The following is a 21,838-nucleotide window of genomic DNA, read 5'->3' on the forward strand; positions in this document are numbered from 1 at the left end:
GCATCCGGGTCTTCTGAGTCAGACCGAGCCTCAGTGTGGTTTGCTGGCCCTACTCATTCAGGATTGCAGGGAGGGGCGGATGCTGGCGGCTGGGATGCTCTCAAAAGACAACACAAGCGACTGCTGGGGGAGGGAGCAGGCAATAGAAACTGAGGCTTGCTGCCACATCAAAACCGCCTGCCAGCCTGGTGCTTTCCCTTGGCTTGTCTGTAAAGTTGAGTAAGAAAAGATTCACTCCTGCAGACAAAGTCCGAGGATAGCTCACCTGGAGTGAGGAGGGCACATCTGGGGTGAGGAGGGAACATCTGGCACACCTGGGATGAGGAGAGCACATCTGGGGTGAGGAGGGTGCATCTGGGGTGAGGAGGGTGCATCTGGGGTGAGGAGAGCACATCTGGGGTGAGGAGAGCACATCTGGGGTGAGGAGGACACACCTGGGGGTGAGGAGGGCACATCTGGGGTGAGAAGAGCGCATCTGGGGTGAGGAGAGCACACCTGGGGTGAGGAGGGCACATCTGGGGTGAGGAGAACACATCTGGGTGAGGAGGGTGCATCTGGGGTGAGGAGAGCACATCTGGGGTGAGGAGAGCACACCTGGGGTGAGGAGAGCACATCTGGGGTGAGGAGGGTGCATCTGGGGTGAGGAGAGCACATCTGGGGTGAGGAGAGCACACCTGGGGTGAGGAGAGCACATCTGGGGTGAGGAGGGTGCATCTGGGGTGAGGAGAGTGCATCTGGGGTGAGGAGAGCACACCTGGGGTGAGGAGAGCACACCTGGGTGAGGAGGGTGCATCTGGGGTGAGGAGAGCACATCTGGGGTGAGGAGAGCACACCTGGGGTGAGGAGAGCACATCTGGGGTGAGGAGGGTGCATCTGGGGTGAGGAGAGCACATCTGGGGTGAGGAGGGTGCATCTGGGGTGAGGAGAGCACACCTGGGGTGAGGAGGACCCACCTGGGGTGAGGACGGCACATCTGGGGTGAGGAGAGCACACCTGGGGTGAGGAGGACCCACCTGGGGTGAGGACGGCACATCTGGGGTGAGGCGGGCACACCTGGTTGAGGAGGGCACATCTGGGGTGAGGAGGGCTCTCCTGGGGTTCCTAAGGGATTCCTTGGAGAAGCTCTCTCCCTGTATCCCAGCCTGAGAATCTAAAGTCGCCTCCAGGGGGGAAAGGGGACCATCTCAGAGTTGAACATTTCACTTGGAATTCCTAAAACTTCCCTAGGAGTAGCAAAATCACAGCCCAGATCCACTCCTGGCTATTGGATAGAATGGGGCTTAGTGGGGGAAGGAGAAGTGGGGCCGGCTGGGGGGAGGGGAAGGGCAGCTAAATTTAGTTAGAAAATAAAAACAAGTTGCACCTGTGTCCTGCACACCCGAGGACACGGTTTGATAACTTGACAACCATAACAAGCATGCAGGTGCTCTTAGGAGTCTGTGTAAGCTCCACCCCACAGTTACCTGGCAACAGCCAGGTATACCCCACCCCACCTGAGGCACCCCCTCCCCCCATACCACCTTAGAATACATTCTTATGCCTCTTTCTCATTTTATGATCACAACAGGGACACACACAATAGCTACATGCTGTAGGGCCCTGAAGTACTGAGGCAGGGGCATAGAACACCGTTTTAGGACTTGGGTTACCTAACCCAGTGGCCCCTTCTTGCCAAGAGGAACCAAGCGCAATGGGCCCTCTCTATATGAGCAAGCAAATGGATGACAGGGTGAGCCACTGGCCAGAAGCCACACTGCTCCGGATGTACGGCTCGGGGGACTTCACAACTGGATCACATGCTTCTGGAATCTTCTTTGACAACAGATTAGCAGAAAGGATTCTGGGAGTTAGAACCCGCACCAATAACCCGTCCTGTGTCCTGAGCATGCGAAGCGTCATTCAGTGTTTGCCTCCACCGCACTCCAAAGCATGCTTATGAAGACACAAAGGGGCAACCGTGCCTCTCAGGGTTTCACATGGACCAAGTCCAGGGTACACAGATACAACATCCACCTTTGTCAACCTCCGGGCAAAAGCTAAACGGCCCGGGATCAGAGAGGATGACAGTTTTTTTATAGATGAGGAAAAGAGAAGCCCAAGCAAGCAGAGCATGTCAAGATTCTGGAGATAGCCACAGAGGCTGGAACCCAGGGAAAGGGCAGCACCCTGGGGCCCGAGAGACACCCTTGGGATTTAGTTGATCTCTGCTGCCATCAAGTGGTGATTCTATGGCATATCAGTCAAACAGGCTTTTGACCTCCAAGACAGAAAAACTAACTTTATATGCATCTTTGCCACCTTCCTCTGCACTTTTATTTTCTCATGAGCACACAGGATCTTCAAAATACTGTACATCAAGCAATGTCACAGACAAGCAGAAGAGCCTCCAGCCGCCCTATTCATTCACAGAGGAGGAAACTCTCTGCCTATCCAGGAGCACACAGTGGGAGATCCTGCCTGGCCTCTGACCAGGAGTGGTAACTCTTGTAACCCAACTGTGCAGTCAAGGCAGGCACCAGGGCACGTCTACTCGACACATCCTGGGATGGCATAGAGGAGACACTCTGGCTCCATCTCAGCACCCTGTAACACGCCAGAGCCTCTCCTGGCCAGCACCCTCCGTACCTGCCCATGATGCTGAGGTGGGGACGAAGCCAGCCTCTTCCTGTTGCAGGGTCTTGTAAGAGTATGAAAGCTTTGCTGGGGATCCTGTGCTCTCACCCCGTGCGGGTGCTCAACACACGTGAATACTGACATGGCCCCCATAGCCATGGGCTCAGAGCTGCTGTGAGAAGGCGCCTTGGAAGAGGGGAGGGGAGAGCGGCCATGGGGATGGGGGTAGGGGGAAGTTGTGATTTGGTGCTCGATCCCAATCACACAGAGGTGGTGGATCCCCCTACCACTTCTTCCTTGGGGCAAACCAAGGAAGATCTTAAAGGTTTGCTTTTTACATGGCTATGAGGACAGCTCCCTCACTGGCGTTTATGATCACCCTGGACCACATCTCTGCTTGGCTACTGGCAACTGCCCAGATGACAGTGCTGGGCGGGACTCTGAAGCCACAGTCAGCAGCGTGCTGAGAGGGGTTCTGGGGTGCAGTAGGTGTGGCTGCCACAGGTACAGAACTGGAAGTGACATCGTGAACACATGCCACACAAGAGTAATGCCATCTCCTATGTGGTTCCCATAGGAGGTAAGACAGAACCACAAGTCACACTGGAAAGCAGATTGAGAATTTTACTATGACTTCCATGTAAGAGTCCACAGACCACTGGCCTCTGCAAGCTCTGGCTGCCATCTGCCACTCACAACACCAACACATGACCCTGCTCAGGCTCGGGAGAGAGCCTTTAGATCTTCCTCTCCTCTATGTTTCGTCCCAGACTCTGAGCCCTCCCTTCCCAACTCGAGGACCAGGAAGAAAATGCTACCCCCTTAGCTCAGCTGGTTTCTCTCTGTGCTGGCAACATCTCCACAGACCTAAACTGAATAGAGGAGGGTGACCACAGTCTCTTAGAAGCCATCCGTCACACAGAAACAACCCAAAGGGCTTTCAGTGCTTTTATTTGGGAGTGCAAGTCTGTGCTGGGTTTTCAGCATCCGTGGGCACAGAATGGTTTGCCTGTTTTTCTCAGGTTCTAATCCAGAGTTGAAAGAGATGGTGGCTGCCTGGCCTACAGTCTGCTGCTTCCTTCCAGTACTGGATTGGGGAAAGAAACAGAGTCTGCAATCATGAAGTGAGGCCAAGCTCAGGATGATGGCTGTGGCCCACCTGGCACCAGGCAGAGGTGGCTGATGGCTGGGGCTTCCTACTCTCCAGTAATTCACTCTTGCCGATTCTACAGGTATTGCCAGCATCAGTCTGCAGTGGAACGAGGCCTGATCAGATTACAGTAGCCCTGAGAGGAGAGAGGGCGCATAAAGAGCCCTCTTTTGAATTGTGGCCAACAGGATCTAGGCTCAGACAACCCACGTGGAAGTGATTTTCATGCCATAGAGATGTGGTAGTGCTCACCACACGCTACGGTCATCAGGAAGGCTGTGTGGGTTCGTTTGTAAAAGTTCAAACAGTGTCACAGGAAGAACGCCATCTCCTGTCTCTGGTTATGAAGCTTCTTGTAAACAGAAGCAAGCTCCCAGGTCTGGAGACTACCCATCAGGGCAGAGTATAGCAAGGCTCTGTTCTAGGAAGGGTTCTGCTGTACCAGGATTCTGAAAGGGCAGGGACTGATGACAGGACTCTTGACTGATGACACGGGACTCTTGAGGAAACCTAAGGACTGCTTATAAGTGACTGGGACCCTCTTCCTCAAGCCATCCATGACAAAATAACTGCCCCACACAGTTCTCACTGAGCGTCACGGCTCTGCCCTGAGTAGCATGGAAGGACACAAAACTAGGGACAGATGGGAAGGAAGGTACTGTCTCTCCGAGACTCTGGGAAGCTGTATCCTCTATCCCAGGCATATATTTGGAAACAATTTTTGTTGAACCTTGTGCCTGGGACTCTGGAGACAGTCCCCATCCCACCATTTCTTAGGGTCTGCAGTGAGTGTGCCAAGGTCATCTGAGATACATCGCCTCCTCCATTCTGGTCACTGGATGAGGAGTGCGGCACTGTTATTCAAGTCTTCAAAGAGTTCATGCTTCTGCCGCACAGATTGTGGCCTGCTCCAAACCTTCGTAAGTCAAAGCCCAGGCTTGCTGGCAGACCTGGTGTCCATGACTTCTGGTTAGAGCAGGGTATTTAAACACCTTGTTCAAGACAAGGCTGCCAGGATCATCCCCCTCCCACTGAAGACAGCCTCTTCCTACTCCTCAACCCCATGGCTGCCCTTAGAAGGTTCCCCCTCCCCCTTCCCTTCCCCCCCCACCCCCCCAAGGAGGAAGGGTTTCCCAGCTCTTTGCAAAGAAGACGACATTCAGAAAGAAAAGCTTCCAGCTGGCTCCACTACCACTGCTCTCAAATGCCAGGAGTTGGCTCTCTAGAAACTTCCACCAGCCTCCTTAAGGAGCCAGTCCTCAGGGTGGGTGGCCAAGAGTGGCCTAGTGTGACAGCTAGGACAAGTGCCCAGACACTCCAGGAACTGAGGCCTTGGTTCAGAAGCCGTTCTGTAAGTGAAGATTTAAACCACGTGACATGGGTGTGGTTCCAGGCTATTAGGCAGGACAGCGCTGTGCAAAGTTGGCTCTGGGTTTCCGAGTACAGTTGGACCTTATGGTGAACGCAGGATTCTTACTTTGTTCTTTCTGTAGTTTCTATATTCCCCTACAATAGAAAAAGGCATTGATTTTATTATAGGATTTAAAATATTTATTTCTCCCCATAGGGTGGCGGGGAGGTGGGGAATGTCTGGGCACAGAGCTAGGAATGAAACTGCGGTTCTGTTCTGCCCTGCCTCGTCCTGGACTCCATCCAAACACAAGGACGCTTCACCAAGAGCTTTAATCTTGTGGAATGTGCTGCCACCCCTTTGTATTTTGTACAAAGGGGGCAAAGAGCTAGAACCTTGTGTCAGCATCCCAGTGAAAGGCTGCAACAGTTTATTTAAGGCCAGCCTCCACGTTCTCTGTGGTCAGCCTGGCTGCGGCTCTCTTGCATCTAGGACCTGGCATGCCACACTGTGCTTCCCAGCAGCCCCTGCGGCATGGGATTGGAGGACAGTAGTCAGGCTTCTAGCATTCCCTGATGGTGGTCATCCTCCTTAGTAGAACTGGTGGCCACAGAGGCAGAGTGACAGGCTTCGCAGCAGATGTGAAAGTCCAGTGACTGACCCCTCCATCTTCTGAGCTTGGCAAGTGACAAGTTTGAGTCCAGGAAGGAGCAGCAACAGGAGGGGGCGGGGCAGTGCTGAGTCACCATCAGGAAAAGGTGGAGAGAGGAGACAGTGCAGGTGCATCCACTGGGAAGAACTAACAGAGGGGAGGGGAGGGCAACTGAGGCAGCTAGGGGTCTGTAGTAGACAAACCACATCTCAGCAGCTAGGGGGGTTCTGTAGTAGGCAGACCACATCTCAGCAAAGAAATCAAGCTGCCTTCCTGGAGGAGGAGGCCTACAACTAGCCCTGGAGGACAAAGAGCTGATGTCACCAAGACCAAGAGGGGGTTGGCTCAAGGCACCATGGGAATACAGATGGGGGAGAGAAAGAGAAGTGTTCAAGGTGGAGGGAGGCTGGCTAAAAGACGAGGGGGTATCAAGTTCTGTTTTCCCGGAACTGTTGAGAGTATTTGAGCAAAAAGTCCCCCGTGCAGAGCTATCCCGATCCTTTCTCGTGAGAAAGGAAGAGAAACCCTGGTTGTACGTGGCCATCTTTCAGAGCTTTGCAAAGGAGAAAATCAGGCTTAGTTGGAAGCGGGGAGACGGCCCTGCGTAGGCATGGAGTGACCACTGGGGTCAGGGTCCACAGGTCACGGGTCACTATATTTAAGAAAGAAGCTAAAAGCGCTTCTCCCCAAGGGCTGTGGAAGCTGGAAGGGGAACCAAAGCAGATGAACTGCTTGTGAGTTGGGCCCGGCTTAGTCACTGGAGGCCACACCACTGCCAGCCATGGCTGCTTCAGGATGGTAATGTCCCAGTGGGAAGAAGGCAGGCCTCTTTGCTCCTAGACTTACCACAGGGGACAGGGGGGCACTTCAGAAACTCCTGACACCTTAATGAGGAAGAATGGAGGCCCAGCTTCAACCCTGGCTAGGAAGAAAACACACTGACCTGTCATTTGCTTCTCCCGGTGTGGTCGCCCCGGAGCGCCTTCAGGGAGAGCTCATACCCAAGGAACATGGCCGCGCTCATGGGGAAGCCGCGCACAGCATTCACAGTGATGCCCCTAAAAAACACCTTTGGGGCGTGGGGAGGTGTTAGTCCAGGGTGAACCCTCTGGGTGCCGACCCACACTGTCTCGGCAACACTGCTTCTGAGGGCGAGGGAGGTGACTGCAAGTGCAGGGTAGCCCAGTCCTGGCCTGGCCAGAGCCCAAAAGATCTGAATGGGGAAAGACTCTGGCAGGCTTCCAACTCGCGACAGCTGTGATGGCGCGTGGCTTCATGGGCTCTGATGTGCATCCGCTGAGGGCTTCAGCGAGCTGAGGTCCAAGCAAGTCTATACTGGTGTGGCTCCATGCAGCTATGCCTGTTCTCCCTGTCTGTCTCTCTGTCTCTCTGCCTCTGTCTCTGTCTCTCTCTGTCTCTGTCTCTCTGCCTCTCTATGTCTCTGTCTCTGTCTCTCTGTGTCTCTCTGCCTCTGTCTCTGCCTCTCTGTCTCTGTCTCTCTCTGTCTCTCTCTGTCTCTCTCTCTGTCTCTCTGTGTCTCTCTGTCTCTGTCTCTGTCTTTCTGTGTCTCTCTGACTCTGTCTTTCTCTGCCTCTCTGTCTCTGTCTCTCTCTGTCTCTCTCTGTCTCTCTCTGTTCTCTCTGTGTCTCTCTGTCTCTCTCTGTCTCTGCCTCTCTGTCTGTCTCTCACTCTCTCTCTCACTCACCCCCCCTTCCTCCCTCTCCCATGGGTCTAGAATCTGATATAAAGCACCCAGCCACATACAATGACAGTGATAGATGCTTCCTGAAACATCCCCAAAATGGTCGAGGTAGAGGACAGATCAAGGACAATGCTTAAGATCATAGGCATGGATACAGTCACAGTATGGATAAGTGACAGCCTCTTTACAGGCATGGATAAGGTCACAGCATGAGTAGGTGACATCTCTAATTATAGATTGTAGAGAGAATCTCTTTCACTGGGTAGAAGAAGCATCACCTGTCAATAAAATGCCATTGGCCTAATAGCACAGGCAGGAACTAGGGAGGTGGGACTTCCAGTGCAGAGAGGATTCTGGGAGACAGTCAGGGCAGGAGACTCACCTGGAACTCTGAAGAGGAGATGCATGACACTGAGAAAGAAGTACCAAGTCATGTGGCACACTTAGAATAGAGTACACTGGACTATCCAGATGTACATTCAACAGAGCCAAAGCTACTGGGCTAATAGCTCATTCATGTATAAGGAGCCTTAGAGTCATTAATTTGGGGAATAATGTGGATAAGTAGAAAAACACAAGGTTACAAGTGTATTTAGCTACAACGGTGACAATGTTGGGCCACTAAAGGGTGCTCCAGGGAACAACCCAGACATCACTTCTTAAAGCCTTTCCTAGTACCCAGTGAACCAGTGGGCACCTGGTGACTGCTTATCACGTGTGAGGGCTGAGGTGGTATGGTCTGAATAGAGAAGCTGCTAGCCTCTGCCTCCATCCCTAGCTAATGCCTCACATGAGCTCCTGGCTCTGTGTCCTCTTAGCTAAGCGCAGTCTGGAGCAATGGCAGGATTACCAGGTGACAATTGGAACAGACGGGTCCAGGGATCCGCCCCTTAAGGCCTACTCCGGAAACTGCACACTCAAAAGGCAAACCCTACCCAAAGCAAGATCGGAGAGCTGTCAGGATACAAACTGAGCCTTCTCACACACACAATCACTTCAAAGCTTAAGCCACGGGGTAGTTCATTGTCAGAAAGAGACTAACGACTGTACATGTGCCCGGTTTTGGGGGCCACTGGCAGCCAGAGGATACAGCTTGGCCTAGGAGAGTGGTTGACTGAACACACCCTGGAGCCACTCGGGCAGACCCATGTGGGATGTGGGTGATAGCGGCACTCCTTTCTAATGCCTAGCCATCTTGGAATTCTTCAGGCTCATTCAGAGTGACTGAGTCCAGCTCGAAGGGGAAAATTCCAGGCTGGTGCCCAGACTCTGTAACCTTGACTTGACTCTGCTCCAAGTCAGATCCAAGGTAGGCCTGGCCCTGGAGCACAGCTCATCTCACAAAACAGCCTTCAGGATGTTGGGACCAAGACACTCCCACCCATGAAGCCTCCATGGCCACCTGCTACTGGGACACTCTAGCCTCCTCAGCCTGTGGTAACCCTCCTGTCCCCACCTTGTATGATCTCTGACTGCCTGTCCCATCTACCTCTCTGGGCCATCTCTGGTCTCCTCTGCTTTGAATGCTCTCCAGACCCACTTGCAGCCTCTGTCTATCCAATCATGGCCACCCCAGAGTAGGCAACAGCACCCTCCTGATCACAGGATGCCCTCATTGTTCCCTGTGGTCTAGCCCTCGGTAGCCTCTGATGGGGTAAGGAGCGCAGTCTGTGGGTGTGGTTTCTGCTGGTCTCAGCACTCACCGGGCCTCGGCCCTGAGCGGACCTTCGATAACTGCTTGTTAAGTGAGTCACTGAAGGATGGTGAGCAAGTGAATGAATGACAGGGTGAACAACTGAATGGACAAGCAAAGAGCAGCCAGTGCTGAGGGAGTCCTGGCAGTAGGAGCTGAGAGTCTTCAAGGAGGGTGAGGCCCTCAGTCCTGTAAAGGGCAGGACCACCACGCCACCAACCAGGCCCCCATCACCCTTGACTACCACCACCTCTCCTCCCCAGCCCTGCTCTAGCCTCATCACACCACCGGGAGCCCAGGGCTCAACCTCCTCGGTTCAGGAGCTAAAGTCCCCTTTCAGGAGACAGCACATGCGGCCAAGACATGGCCTCAGAGTGGGCAGAGAACGGGACCAAAGCATCAGGTATTATCCGTTGTAGTTTAGTGGCGGGTCCCTAAACTGTGGGCTTCTGGGTTTCTCCCTTGAGATATGAAGACCAGGTCAACCTGCTGCATGAGTCTTTAACTAATAACCCTGAAGGTTAACAGTCCTAAAGCTCAGGTCAGTAAATGGCCCAGTTTCTAGTCACCTGTCTGCTTTGGAAGCTCCGTCGGTGTACTTAACCCGCAGGTGCAGCCTTCCAGCTGGTGATTACTACCCAGGAGGCCTTGAGACTACAGACAGGTCCTCCACCTGCTCAGGACTCGGGGCTGCATTTGCTTCTCACATTACCAACCCATGCAGCTGAGAGCCCCTAGCACAGCAGTTCTCAACCTTTCCAGTGCTGCGACCCTTTAATACAGTTCCTCATGTTGTGGTGACTGACCCCCCAATCAGAAAATTATCTTCATTGCTACATCGTAACTGTAAGTTTGCTACTGTTATGCCCCCAATGTAGATAGATATCTGATATGTGACCTCTGTGCATGGCTCAGTCAACCCCCAAAAGGGGTCGAGACCTACAAGTTGAGAACCACTGACTTATCCAAACTATTGGCCATCCCAGGGGGTGGGAGTGTTTAGAAGAATGAGACAGCCTGCCCTGTCCACAAACTGCAAAGCTAAATATGGAAGCAAAGGGCTCTAGTGCACACGCACGCACACACACACACATTCACACACACACACATTCACACACTCATCCACACACATACAGACACATACACCACGCACGCACTCATACACACACACACACATTCACACACTCATCCACACACATACAGACACATACACCACACATGCACTCACACACACACACACACACATTCACACACACTCATCCATGCACATACAGACACATACACCACACACGCACTCATACACACACACACACATACACACACAGAAACCAAAATGAAGACAGCTCTAGTAGACAAGAAACACTTGTCTAACAGAGTAAGCAACAATATAAACCACAGGAAACCACAGGAAAGGCAAGTTCACAAGTTCAACTGGCCCTCACTTCCATGCAGGAACTGCAATGTCCAGTGTTTGCAGACCACTGGGGCAGCACCACAGATCACGTACAGGGCTCTTGAGCACAGAGGAGGACAGAGACAGCCTCCATAATGAGAGCATTGGAAAGAATAAATGACAGAAAGAAACAGATGAAGAAAGGAGAGCTAGGAAAGACTCCATCCTGCCCAGCACAGCAAAGCAGGAAACCCCATTACTAATATGGGAAACAGAAAGGAGAGACAGTAATCCAACCTGTCAGAAAAATAACAAGATGACAGAAATCAGGAAGCTCCTCTCAACATTGGCCTTAAGTGCAAATGCCATCAACTCATGAGTATAGAGACCATTCCAGGTGTATGCTTCTGCAAGAAACACACCCCACACCCAGAGTGTAAAGGTGGAGGACAAAGGTCAGCTGGCATTGAATGGAAGATAAAAATCAGCTGGCATGGCTATCCTGATATCTGATAAGGTAGATAGACATCAAACCAAAACCGGAAGAGATGAGAAGGTCATGCATGTGAAGGAAGGGAACAGTCCATCAAGAAGACATAGTAATCGTAAATACAGATGCACCAAATGGCACTCAATTTCCAAAGTAAACATGAGAAGAAATTAAAGGTCGTATAGATCCTGATATAATAATAGTGGGTAATTTAAGTGTTCTCCTCTCATCTAAAGATGGACCACCAACTTAAAAGTACACAGACAAAACCCCTCCACCTTAAATTATAAGATAGGTCAAATGGATTTAACATATCAATGAAATATTCCACCCAAAAGATATGAAATATACATTTCTTCTAGAGAGCCTGAGGAACTGTCTCTAAAATAGGCTACATTCTAGGACACAAATTAAATCTTGGCAAATATAAAGGCATAAAAACAATCTCTGTTTCTTATCAAATCATAGTGGAATAAAACTAAAATAAGATAAAGCACAGAAACTGTGAAAATGCATGGAAATCAAGCAGTATGCTTACCAACAATTCTTAAATGTTCATTGAAGAAGCCAGGGAGAAAATTTAAAAATCCCTTGAAATCAGATGAAAATTAAAACATCCATAGCTATGAATGATGAGTTACACAAAACAGGGTAGTTTTATATAAACATCGTAATGGTGCACTTCAAAATTTAGGGAAAAAAAAAAAAAGAATTAGCCAAACCTCCAAGCAGTGAGTGGTAGAAAGAAAGAAAGAAAGAAAGAAAGAAAGAAAGAAAGAAAGAAAGAAAGAAAGAAAGAAAAAAAGAAAGAAAGAGAGAAAGAAAGAAAAAGAAAGAAAGAGGGCAAAATTAGTGAAATTAAAATTTAAAAAGAAAAACACAAAAACATTTATCAATCAAAGAGGTTGGTTCTCTGAAACAATAAACCAGATTGACAAAAACCCCTGGCCACATTAACAGAGAGAGAGAGAGAAAGAGAGAGAGAGAGACAGAGACAGAGACAGAGACAGAGAGACAGAGAGAGATATCAAATTTAGAGATGAATTTTCAATTATATCCAAACATTCCTTGAGAAATACTTAGAATATCTGTGTTCCAAACAACTGGGAAGTCTAGAAGTAGATAAGGTCGTAGACACTATGGCTTACCAAATTAATTCAAGAGGATACAATTTAAAGAGATACAGAGCACTTGAATTAAAAAAAAAAAAAGCTAGAATAAAAAGTCTCCATCAAAGAAAAGCCCAAAATTGGACAGATTCGATGATAGATTAAGTAATTAAAGAGCTGAAGCTAAGGCTCTGGACTCTTCCATAAACTAGAACAGGAAGACATACCGCTGGGTTCACCCTACAGAAGCATCACGACCTGATACCAGTGGCGGCTAAAGACACCCAGGAGGGAATTATAGACCCATTTCCCCAATGAGCATAGACACAAAAATTCTCAATACAACTCTTGCACACGCTTGCACACCACAACCAGGTGGGGTTCATCACCTGGATGGCTTGATTAAACATATGCAAATGGACAGAAATCACATGATCATCTCAATAGATCCAGGAAAGGCAGTTTGGCAAGGTTTTACATCCTTCCTGATAACAGCCATGAAGCGTACCTTAGATGAAACTAAGGAGAAGGCGAGACGGAGCACATCAGCACACTAAAGGCCGGATACCGCAAGCCTGCAGCCAGCCATCCTAAGCTGAGGAACACTGAAAATGTTTCTCTGAAATCTACAATGAGACAGGGTGTCCACTCTCTCCTCTCCTGTTCAACACAGCGCTTGAAGTCTTCGCTGGAGTAATATGACAGGAGAGGAAATAAAAAGAACACAGATAGAAAAAAAAAGTCAAGTGGTCCCTATTTGCAGATTAGCATGCTCTTATCCTTAAAAACCTAAGTACTCCACCCCAAAACTTGATCCATATTTTCAGCAAAATGTCAGGGTGCAAAACCAACGTACAGAATCCAGCAACATTACTATACACTATTAGTAAACTCGCTGACAAAGAAATCAGGAGGTGTGTGTGGGGGGGGGGGGGGGAGGTCCCATCTACGACTGCCTCATAAAACATAAAGTATTGAGGACCAAACTTAACCAAGGACAGGCTGGTAACCTCCAGCGCCTGCTTTCTCAGTCCCCTCCCCCAGCCTCACCATCACAGGTGTGAACCCTCTGGCAGGCTGCAGTGGACCCAGGGCAGCTGCGGACCCAGGGCAGCTGCGTGCAACCTACCTTAAAGCCTTCTTGCTGGTAACTCTGGGAGATGCAGTCCAAGACTCCTCTGTATTTGTTTAAATAGACCCCGTCGGCCTGGATTCGACTTTTCACGACATCCATTGGAGTGGCTGTCCCCCAGGAAATTGCCCCTGCAAAGTTAAAGAAACCAAGCGTGTTAGCGCTGGCTGTCTTGGGTCGTCGAGGCCTGGCTTCCTGGAGATGCTGTCCTCCAAGGCCTCCTTCCCAACCCCCATCTCCATAAGCGGTGGAGGAAGTGGCCCAGCCTGGACCGTGACTTCTGATCCTCTCTCCATCCACTCGTGCACCTAACGAAAGCCTCCCACGCCTCCTCCGTAATATGGGCAGCAGTGCTGTGTTTATGAGGCTGGTGAGAGCCTGGAGCAGGAGACTGGATCGTGGCGGAGCTCCACACGAGGCAACATCATCAGTGGGATAGCAACTGCGTCAGGGTACTCAGAAGTCTCCCAAGCAGGCAGAGAGAGCCCAGCGTGAGACCTGTGACCAAAGGTTCATGAACAAAGCCCATCTGTCACAAAGACTGCTCACTGACAAAGGCCAGCCTGGGAAGATGGGGCGTAGCCTTTTCCTGTGTAAAATCCTCTCTAAACCTGTGGCATAAAACAGAGAGACCACATGGAGGGGTCATCCTCTCTGGATCAGCTTGAAAGTTCCAGTGTGAGCATTTGTATGACCTTGAAGGATTAGGGAAATTGGGGTTTTGTTTGTTTGTTTCACTAACACAGAAATTGTCACATTCTCGGCTGGGGAGAGACAACAATCCAATATCAAAGCCCAGGGCATTTGGGTTGCTAGGTTTTGTAGCTGCTGCCCAGCAGCTCTTCAAAGAGACTTCAGCACACCCTGGAGCCTCTGCCCACGCAGACCTCAGTGCTCCAGCTTTCTGCATGGCCTCTGGAAGCCTCTGTTCACCCTCTCCTGCCCTTGCCAGGGCTCCTAGCTGCTTCTCCACATGTGCCTAGGACACTCGTCCCTCTGGTACAGTGGGAATGTCATGAAATAAGGCCAGCAGGCCCTTGGCACATGTTCTCCACGCAAATGAGAGCAGATGCGAACTTGGCGCGCTCTCCCTGGGAATGGGTCCAAGGACCAGCCTCGGATACACGGGGCCACGGGCAGACCACGATTGTTTGGCTGAGGCCTGGGCTTTCTGTATGTTTTCCGTGAGCTTAAAACACAGAGAGCTTGAAGGAAGAGGAGGGGATGAAGAGGAGGAAGAGGAAGATGCCTGAGAGGCAGCAGGGAGCCACATCAAAGAAGGCGTGTGGCAAACCGCTCAGCGCATGCTGACTTCCCTCTGAATGAGCTGGGGTTGTGGTACAGCGTAGGAGGTGACAAGCCCAGGTGACAAAATGAGCAAGTGTGGCTAGCCTTGGGTCTTTGTGACTGCTGGGCCCCTGGGTATCTCAGGGCAGTGTGGAGATTGGCTTTCCTTCCCATATTTAAAAAAACCCAACATTTGGCAAAAGTGAAGAGATAATAGCTTCTCCCAAAGCTCAGCAATGCCTGTCACAGAGAACATGCTAGAATGTACCCATTGCTTCAAAGTCCAGTGAGTTCACATAGAGACTCTCACTGGAGAGAAGGACATGGGAGGTCAAAGGGCCATTCTCTCTACTAGGTGTGGCACAGAGTCAGTGAAAGGAAGGCTCCTGCATATTTGGCTGGATGAGGCCTGTCTCCTCAGGATGGGGAAAGTTGCGGTGGATCCCTCTGTACTCTACCATTACTGTGGTAGGCCCAGGCCCCAGGGACGGGACTTCCATGGCTGGTCCTTACCTGCAATGCCCCCTGCCAGACACACTGCATAGGGGCTGGACCCTGGGCAGGCCTCAGGTGTGATCTGCTCGCTCAGGAGCACATAGGGAATAAAGTAGCAGCAGTATCCCGGGATGTCCCTCAGCAGCATGGCGCTGGCCCCCCGGTACAGCCCTGTCAGGCCCTCCATCCGCACAATGGTTGCAATGCAGTGCACTGGTCCCTGGTATGCTGCCACTGCTCTGGGCTTCAATCCATGGCTGGCTGAAAAGACAGGAGGGAGATGGTGCCAAGTGACCAGGCAGGTAAGAGACTGGCCAGCCCTGGGCACAACAGTCAGTCCAGCCCATTGACAGTCCCCTCTCAGTGTGGCTCATTACTTTCTACCAAGCTATCTGTCACCCTTGGCAACTTTCACCAGAATTCTGAGGCTCCAGGAAGGAGCCCTGGTAACCTATATACCAGACTAGACACAATACAAGCCAAGCTGCTCTGAGATTCTTAGAGCCTTCTGGCCAACCATCACTGTGCATTTCTAAGCAACTGTGGCTGAAGAAAGAAGAGAAGCCAAGTCAAGCTCTATCTTGATGGGGAATTGATAGTCTTTCAAATTCATTCATTCTCTCTCTCTCTCTCTCTCTCTCACACACACACACACACACACACACACACACACACACACTGTGTGTGTGTCTCTATTTGTCTCTGTCTCCTCCAACAGTGTGTATATGAGAGAGAAAGAGAGAGAGAAAGAGAGAGGGAGAGAGAGAGAGAGAGAGAGAGAGAGAGACCCAGTGTGGTAAAATAAATTATTTGAAACCATGCTGTCCTGAATGCAAACCCTCCTCTGCCACTTAACAAATGCCAGCATTTTCTACTCTTGTTTTCTAGTTCTTAAAAGACAGATAAAGAGTCATGGAGACAATCCAGGGAACATTCCAAGTCCTCTGCATGGTGACTGGAATAGTGTGGGGTTTAATAAGTTAGCAGCCGATGGTCGTTGGTAGGATCCACTGGCTGGCTGGAGGACAGGCGTGTTCTGACTCAACGCCAGCCCTGACCTGGGCTGTGCCCTAAAACAGCTGTAAGGCAGCGTCAATAATTCTCAACATCAAGGGCCCTGGATTCTGTTTCCTTTCGTAACAGGCCTCAGACCTTAGCACAACTGACTCCATGACGGAAGTGCCATTCAGGCCATAAAACTCAGCACATAGACAGCACCACCTGCCAAGATGAAAACAAAGACCTAATTCATCAAAGCCCATAGCTTTGGGAAAGTCCTTAAATGTAGTAACCTTGATGTTTGGCATCTATAGTTCTGCTTCTGACTAACTGTTCTCATTAGCTGAAGTATGCCAACCCATCATAAGGGTTTTGTGCTTGGAATCTCACACTGAAAAAGGCTCAGGCTACAGTAGTATCCCAAACACCGAGTGGAGTCACTAGAGGCTAATAAAAACTTTCTATTGGCTTAAACCCTTGCCTAAGCAGTCTTCTCTGGTGGATACCCCACGACACTTTCAGGGTCACGAGTCTATGCTGGCTGGTCGAGGTCTGCTCTCTCTTAGCTAGTCTAAGGGTATACAGAACAGCGGAGCCTTAGTTACTCTCCCAGCCAGTCCTCCAAGAGGCTACCCACAATCCTCCTTATACTCTTCTCTGCTGTGGCTCATGGTTAGAAAGGCCTTCATGTACAGACACAGTGGTGCTCAGTGTTCCTTCTGAAGGTTCCCACTAACATGACGTGGTCGGGATGAATCATGAGACCCAACCAGGACCACAATACTGTCTGAGCCACCTGGATTCAATGCCTGATCCAGGCATATGATTGGCTCTTACTGCATACTGTAGACAGGAAGTGGCCTGCTGTCCTGGGATCTCTTTCCCAAGTCCTCAACATTCCATCTCTCTCCTATGAGCATTCGGCCTCATGGGGTGTGTAGTTGGGATTCGAGTAAAGGACACGGCCTTTATCTCATCCTTAAAAGTTCACAGTAACCAGGGCAGGCTGCACTGGCCTGAGAAGCATGTCTGAACAAACTCCTATGAATGCATTTCCTCCTCTGTAGGGGAAGGTAGGTGGACAAGGTAGATAAACACCACTTTGGGGTGCTTTGAGAAAGAGCAGACATTGTGACCCTTGAGAGGCCCCAAGAGGTCATTTTTTCCCAAAACTATGATGACATCAGCAGTATTATAGTGGGAAATTTGTCAGAGACCAAATAGGTGTTGCTGTCTGGCTGTGGAAACCCTGGGCTGAGCATGCCCCTCTCTAAGCGAGGCTGGCCTGACCCAGGAGTCAAGGCTCCTTTAAATCAGCTTCTACAGGGTGGATCTCCGGAATTACTGACTGAAAGACTGTGTCCAGCTAATGATCTGCTAGTTTGGTGTGGATGTTGAAAGAACACTTGCCAAACTGCCAGCTAGCCCTGTCAATAAGCCCTTCCGGTTTTCCCCTTTCCTCCCCCCCACCCCCCAAGTCAGCAATAAGAAAATCCTCTCATATTCTCCTAAGTGCTATAACATAAGCAATCTAGCTGTTATCAGCTTATAGTACTCATTTGTGGCTATTAAAGCAATATACTAGCCAGTAAAATATACAATATATAGACTATAATAGAAGTTATAATAGGAGTGGAAACAATCACCAGATGCTGACATAGCTCTGTGCCAAGCCAAACTGGAACTGTTAGCACTTGTCAACTTGGCAGGATTGTAACAAAATACCCGAGGCAATTAACTTCTGAAAAGGTTTACTTTGTCTCACAGTTTGGGGGTGGGGGTGGAGCCTTTCAGTGGTTTATTAGCCTCATTGTGTAGAACCTGTAGCAAGGCATCACGGTTACATAAGACAACTTCATGCAAGTGTGTAACATTCTTTGAGCATGTCAGCCCTGTGCCCTGCTGCCCATGCCTGTCTTATCTATTCCCTTTTTCCTTACTCAGTCTTACTTTTTGCATGCTATATATACATATATGGTTTTATGTACCTATATAAAGTATGAAAGCCACAATTGAGGGAAAATATGGAATCTTTTCTTTCTGAAACTGACTTAATTTACTTACTAGGTTATATCCAGTTGAATCAGATATATCCAGATTATATCCTGTAAATGACATAACGTCACTCTTTGTGACTCAAACAATTCTACTGCCCACCCATCCATACTTCTTTGTGTGCCTATAGCTCAGCCACTGTGGCCCTGTTGCAATAAGCACTGGTGTGCAGGTGTCCTGACGTGTGTTGATTTGGTGTTCATGGCAAACACCCAGGAGTGGTTCCGCTGGCTCGGTTTTAGGGGTTTTGTTTGTTTGTTTGGTTTGGTTTGTTGAGACAGGGTTTCTCTGGCTATTCTGGAACTCACTCTGTAGACCAGGCTGGCCACGATCTCAGAAATCCACCTGCCTCTGCCTCCCAAGTGCTGGGATTAAAGGTGTGTGCCACCACTGTCCAGCCGTTATTTTCTTAATGATTGCCATTCCAACTGGGGCTGGAATCTCAGTGTACATTAACTGGTCTTTCTCTGATGGCTGAATGGTCTTTCATGTGTTTATTGGCCATGTATTTATTGGCAAGTGTCTACTCATTTCACTAGGCCATTTATTGATTGGGTTGTTTGATTTACTGTTATTTAGTTATTTGAGATCTTTCTATAACCTGGGTATTAACCCTCTGTTAGATATCTAGCCATTGAGGATTTGCTCCCTTTCTACGGTCTGTCTCTACACTCAGCTGTTTCCTTGTTCTACTAGTCAATTTCTAGCATTATTCCCTGAGTGACCAGAGTCCCATTCAGAAAGTCTTTGCTAGGCCAGTGTGTAAAGATGCTTGCTGCCTAGACTGATGACCTCAGTTGCCTCTCCTAGGACCAACAGAAGGAAGAACAACTCTCATAACTCCTCACGCATGCGGAATGGCATATGTCTCCCCGACTCTAAATAAACAAATATAATTTAAAATCAGAAAGTCCTTGCCCACGCTGATATCTTAAAGTATTCTCTGATTTTTTTTTCTCTAATACTTCTAGGGCTTTGTATCCTACATTAAGGTCTTTGATCCATTTAGGGTTTATTTCTGTACAGGGTGAGAGAGACAGAGACAGAGAGACAGAGAGAGACAAAAGGGACAGACACACACATATACACACAGAGAGAGACAGACAGACAGACAGACAGAGATCAGAATTCAGTTTCATTCTTCTTCTATATGTGGCTCTCCAGTTTTGCCAGCACCATTTGTTGAAGAGGCTGTGTTTTTCTCCAATATTAATTTTTGGCATTGTTATCAAAAGCCAGTTGCCCACAGTGGTGAGAGACTATGGCTGGGTCTTCTGTGCTGTTCTGTTCTATGGTCTGTCCACATGGTTTGTTTGTTTGTTTATTGTTCTTAAGACTCTGTAGTAATCAAGTTTGTTGACATCTCCAGGGTTTTTTTGGTTGGTTGGTTGGTTGGTTGGTTGTTTCTTGTTTTGTTTTGTTTTTCCCTTAGGATTATTTGGCTTTCTGGAATCTTGTGCTTTCATGGGTATCTTAAGATTTCCCCCCCCAATTTCTGTAAAAAAATGACACTGGAATTTTTATGGGTTTGCCTTTATATATGATTTAATATTTCTGCTTTCAATATTGTCTCTGCTCTCTTGGTTTAGTGTTTTAACTGAAATGTGAAGTCAGTGGGTTCTTTTCTGGTCTTGTCTGTTTAGTATGCTCAATTCCTACTGAAATGGCCATCTGTTTCTCTAGATTTGGGGAGCTTTGTGCTATGGCTTTGTTGAATACACTGTGTATACCTTTAGATGGAAGCTCTATCACCCTTGACATGATTTTTTTCATAACTTATACATTTGATCTTTTAATGGTATCCAATAGATTTTATGTGTTCTGTTCATGTTTTATTACATTATCTTTGTCAATGTCTGGATGGTCTAACATCTGTCTTCCACCCCGGCAGTCCACCTTCTATTTAATCTATTCTGTTAGTGGGGCTTTGTACAGAGGAAGTTTTTTTGTTTTGTGTTGTTTTTTTACATATTAAAACCTCCATTTCTTACATTTTAATTTATCACTGAGTTCCTACATCAAATCCTGTTTGACTCTCTTTCTTCATTTATTTATTTGGATTCTATCTCAGTTCATTTGATAGTTTACTTGTATCCTCTGATTTCATTAAGCATTTTTTTACAATGCTTTTGTGCTTCTTATACAGCTGGGACTCAGGCATCTAGGCTTTTGTGTGTTGGTTAGATGTTATCAGCTATGTTATTTCTGTTGAATTATGTGCAGTGTACAAGAGGGGCTAGAGAACAGCGCAGATGGTGAGTATATAACTTAGTAGCTGAACCCTCAGTCCATGCACATAAAGCACCAGGCTCCCTCTATTACTCCAAGAGCATGAGCTACACAAACAACTGCAACAGCTGGGCAGGACCACCACACAGATGTCACACTGGCCAGTTGAAAACAGCCATCCCTTTGACTTCAATAATAATTAAGGGATAAAAAACAAGGGTCGTATGAAGAAGCAGTAGAGAAGGAGAAGTTGGGGTAACTTTGGGGTGCACTGAGCTCAAAGATCACTAAAGCTATGGAAGGCTTGAGTTAAGACATAAGAAGAGAAAGCACAGGGGATGAGAGAGAAGAAATGACACAGGAGTGAGGGAGAGCAACATCTGCTCACAGAAAGAACAGTAGAGTGTTGACTCGAGAGCAGGTGGAAAAACACAGAACAACCATAAAACCTAACGAAGCAGTAGACAAACCCAAACAAGAAGGCTGTGATACAATCACAGAAACGTCGAGATTATACATTAACAAAGATTAAAAGCAACAAAGAAAAAAGTAAAAACACAGTGCATCAAAAAGTCCACTAGGACTAAAAATCAGTCTTCCTTCCTTCCTCGGTGGGGTGGGCTTTAAACTCGCTCCCTGCTGTAATGTTTCCTGGGGTGAATTGCTAACAGGAAGAAGCACAGTTAGCAATGACAGTTCGAAGCTATGAAGAAGCCAGGTTTCAGAGTGCTCGTGGCTCCAGGAGAGCTTAGACAGGCTCCGTTTCAGAGCGATTCTCCAGTGCAGCCATGCAGCTGAGGGAGCATGGAGGTCTCGGTCCAGGGAGTTGCCGCTCTCTGGCTCCTGTTCACACTCTGCACCAGCGAGCAGAGGCAGCACAGGGGCATGCAAAGGAGATAGATGCAACTTCTGCTGCAGGTCCGTGTTCACTGCCCACCCCACCCCACCCCCACCCAGTCTCCTGGCATGCCCTCGAGCCCAAGACCTCACAGCCAGGATGGATGCCCATGGTGCATCTGGCCCTTAGTCCTGCCACATAGAGAGAGCATTTCTCTCTGGCTGCATAACTTCACTTTATGACCTATTTCAGGTGGGCTGATTGTCTAACCCTAAATACTTCAGAACACATATCCTGAGGGTTGAGATGTCATCTAGCCCTTATCTAATCTATCAACTATAACCAAGCTGCCATGTGACCTCGTGATATCCCTGATAGCACTTTTCTCCTCCAAGAAGGAATCTCATCTTTCCATCTATGACATTCTCATGACACCCACATTCAGAAGGAAACAGCTTTTTCTTGCTATAGACCAGTCCTCATCCAGGGGGTGTGTGGGGTTCCTTGTTCGGTCAGTGAGGTGCTCGGCTCCTGGTTTCTTCATGCTTTTCTTACCTCCTTTTCCTGAGCCTCGGTTTCAATCAGTTCGATTCTAAATTTACACTTAATAAAAAAGTTTTTTCTCTTCCTTGACAACTTCACACACCTAC

At 48.8% G+C, this 21,838-nt stretch overlaps 1 protein-coding gene across 1 annotated transcript in view; it reads right to left on the reverse strand.

Moving 5' to 3' along the window:
* Positions 1 to 4,905: 4,905 nt before the first annotated feature.
* Positions 4,906 to 21,838, reverse strand: part of Slc25a48 (solute carrier family 25 member 48) — a 44,859-nt gene continuing 27,926 nt past the window's right edge. Inside the window, exons 8-11 of the mRNA XM_052157638.1 lie at positions 15,086 to 15,328; positions 13,283 to 13,416; positions 6,710 to 6,835; positions 4,906 to 5,269 (exon numbers count right to left, since the gene is read on the reverse strand). Coding sequence (XP_052013598.1) covers positions 6,713 to 6,835; positions 13,283 to 13,416; positions 15,086 to 15,328 — 500 coding nt within the window. The 3' untranslated portion in view covers positions 4,906 to 5,269; positions 6,710 to 6,712. The remainder of the gene's footprint in view (positions 5,270 to 6,709; positions 6,836 to 13,282; positions 13,417 to 15,085; positions 15,329 to 21,838) is intronic.

Source organism: Apodemus sylvaticus, chromosome 14 (genome assembly GCF_947179515.1).
Source record: "Apodemus sylvaticus chromosome 14, mApoSyl1.1, whole genome shotgun sequence".
In the NCBI taxonomy this organism is placed as follows: Eukaryota; Metazoa; Chordata; class Mammalia; order Rodentia; family Muridae; genus Apodemus; species Apodemus sylvaticus.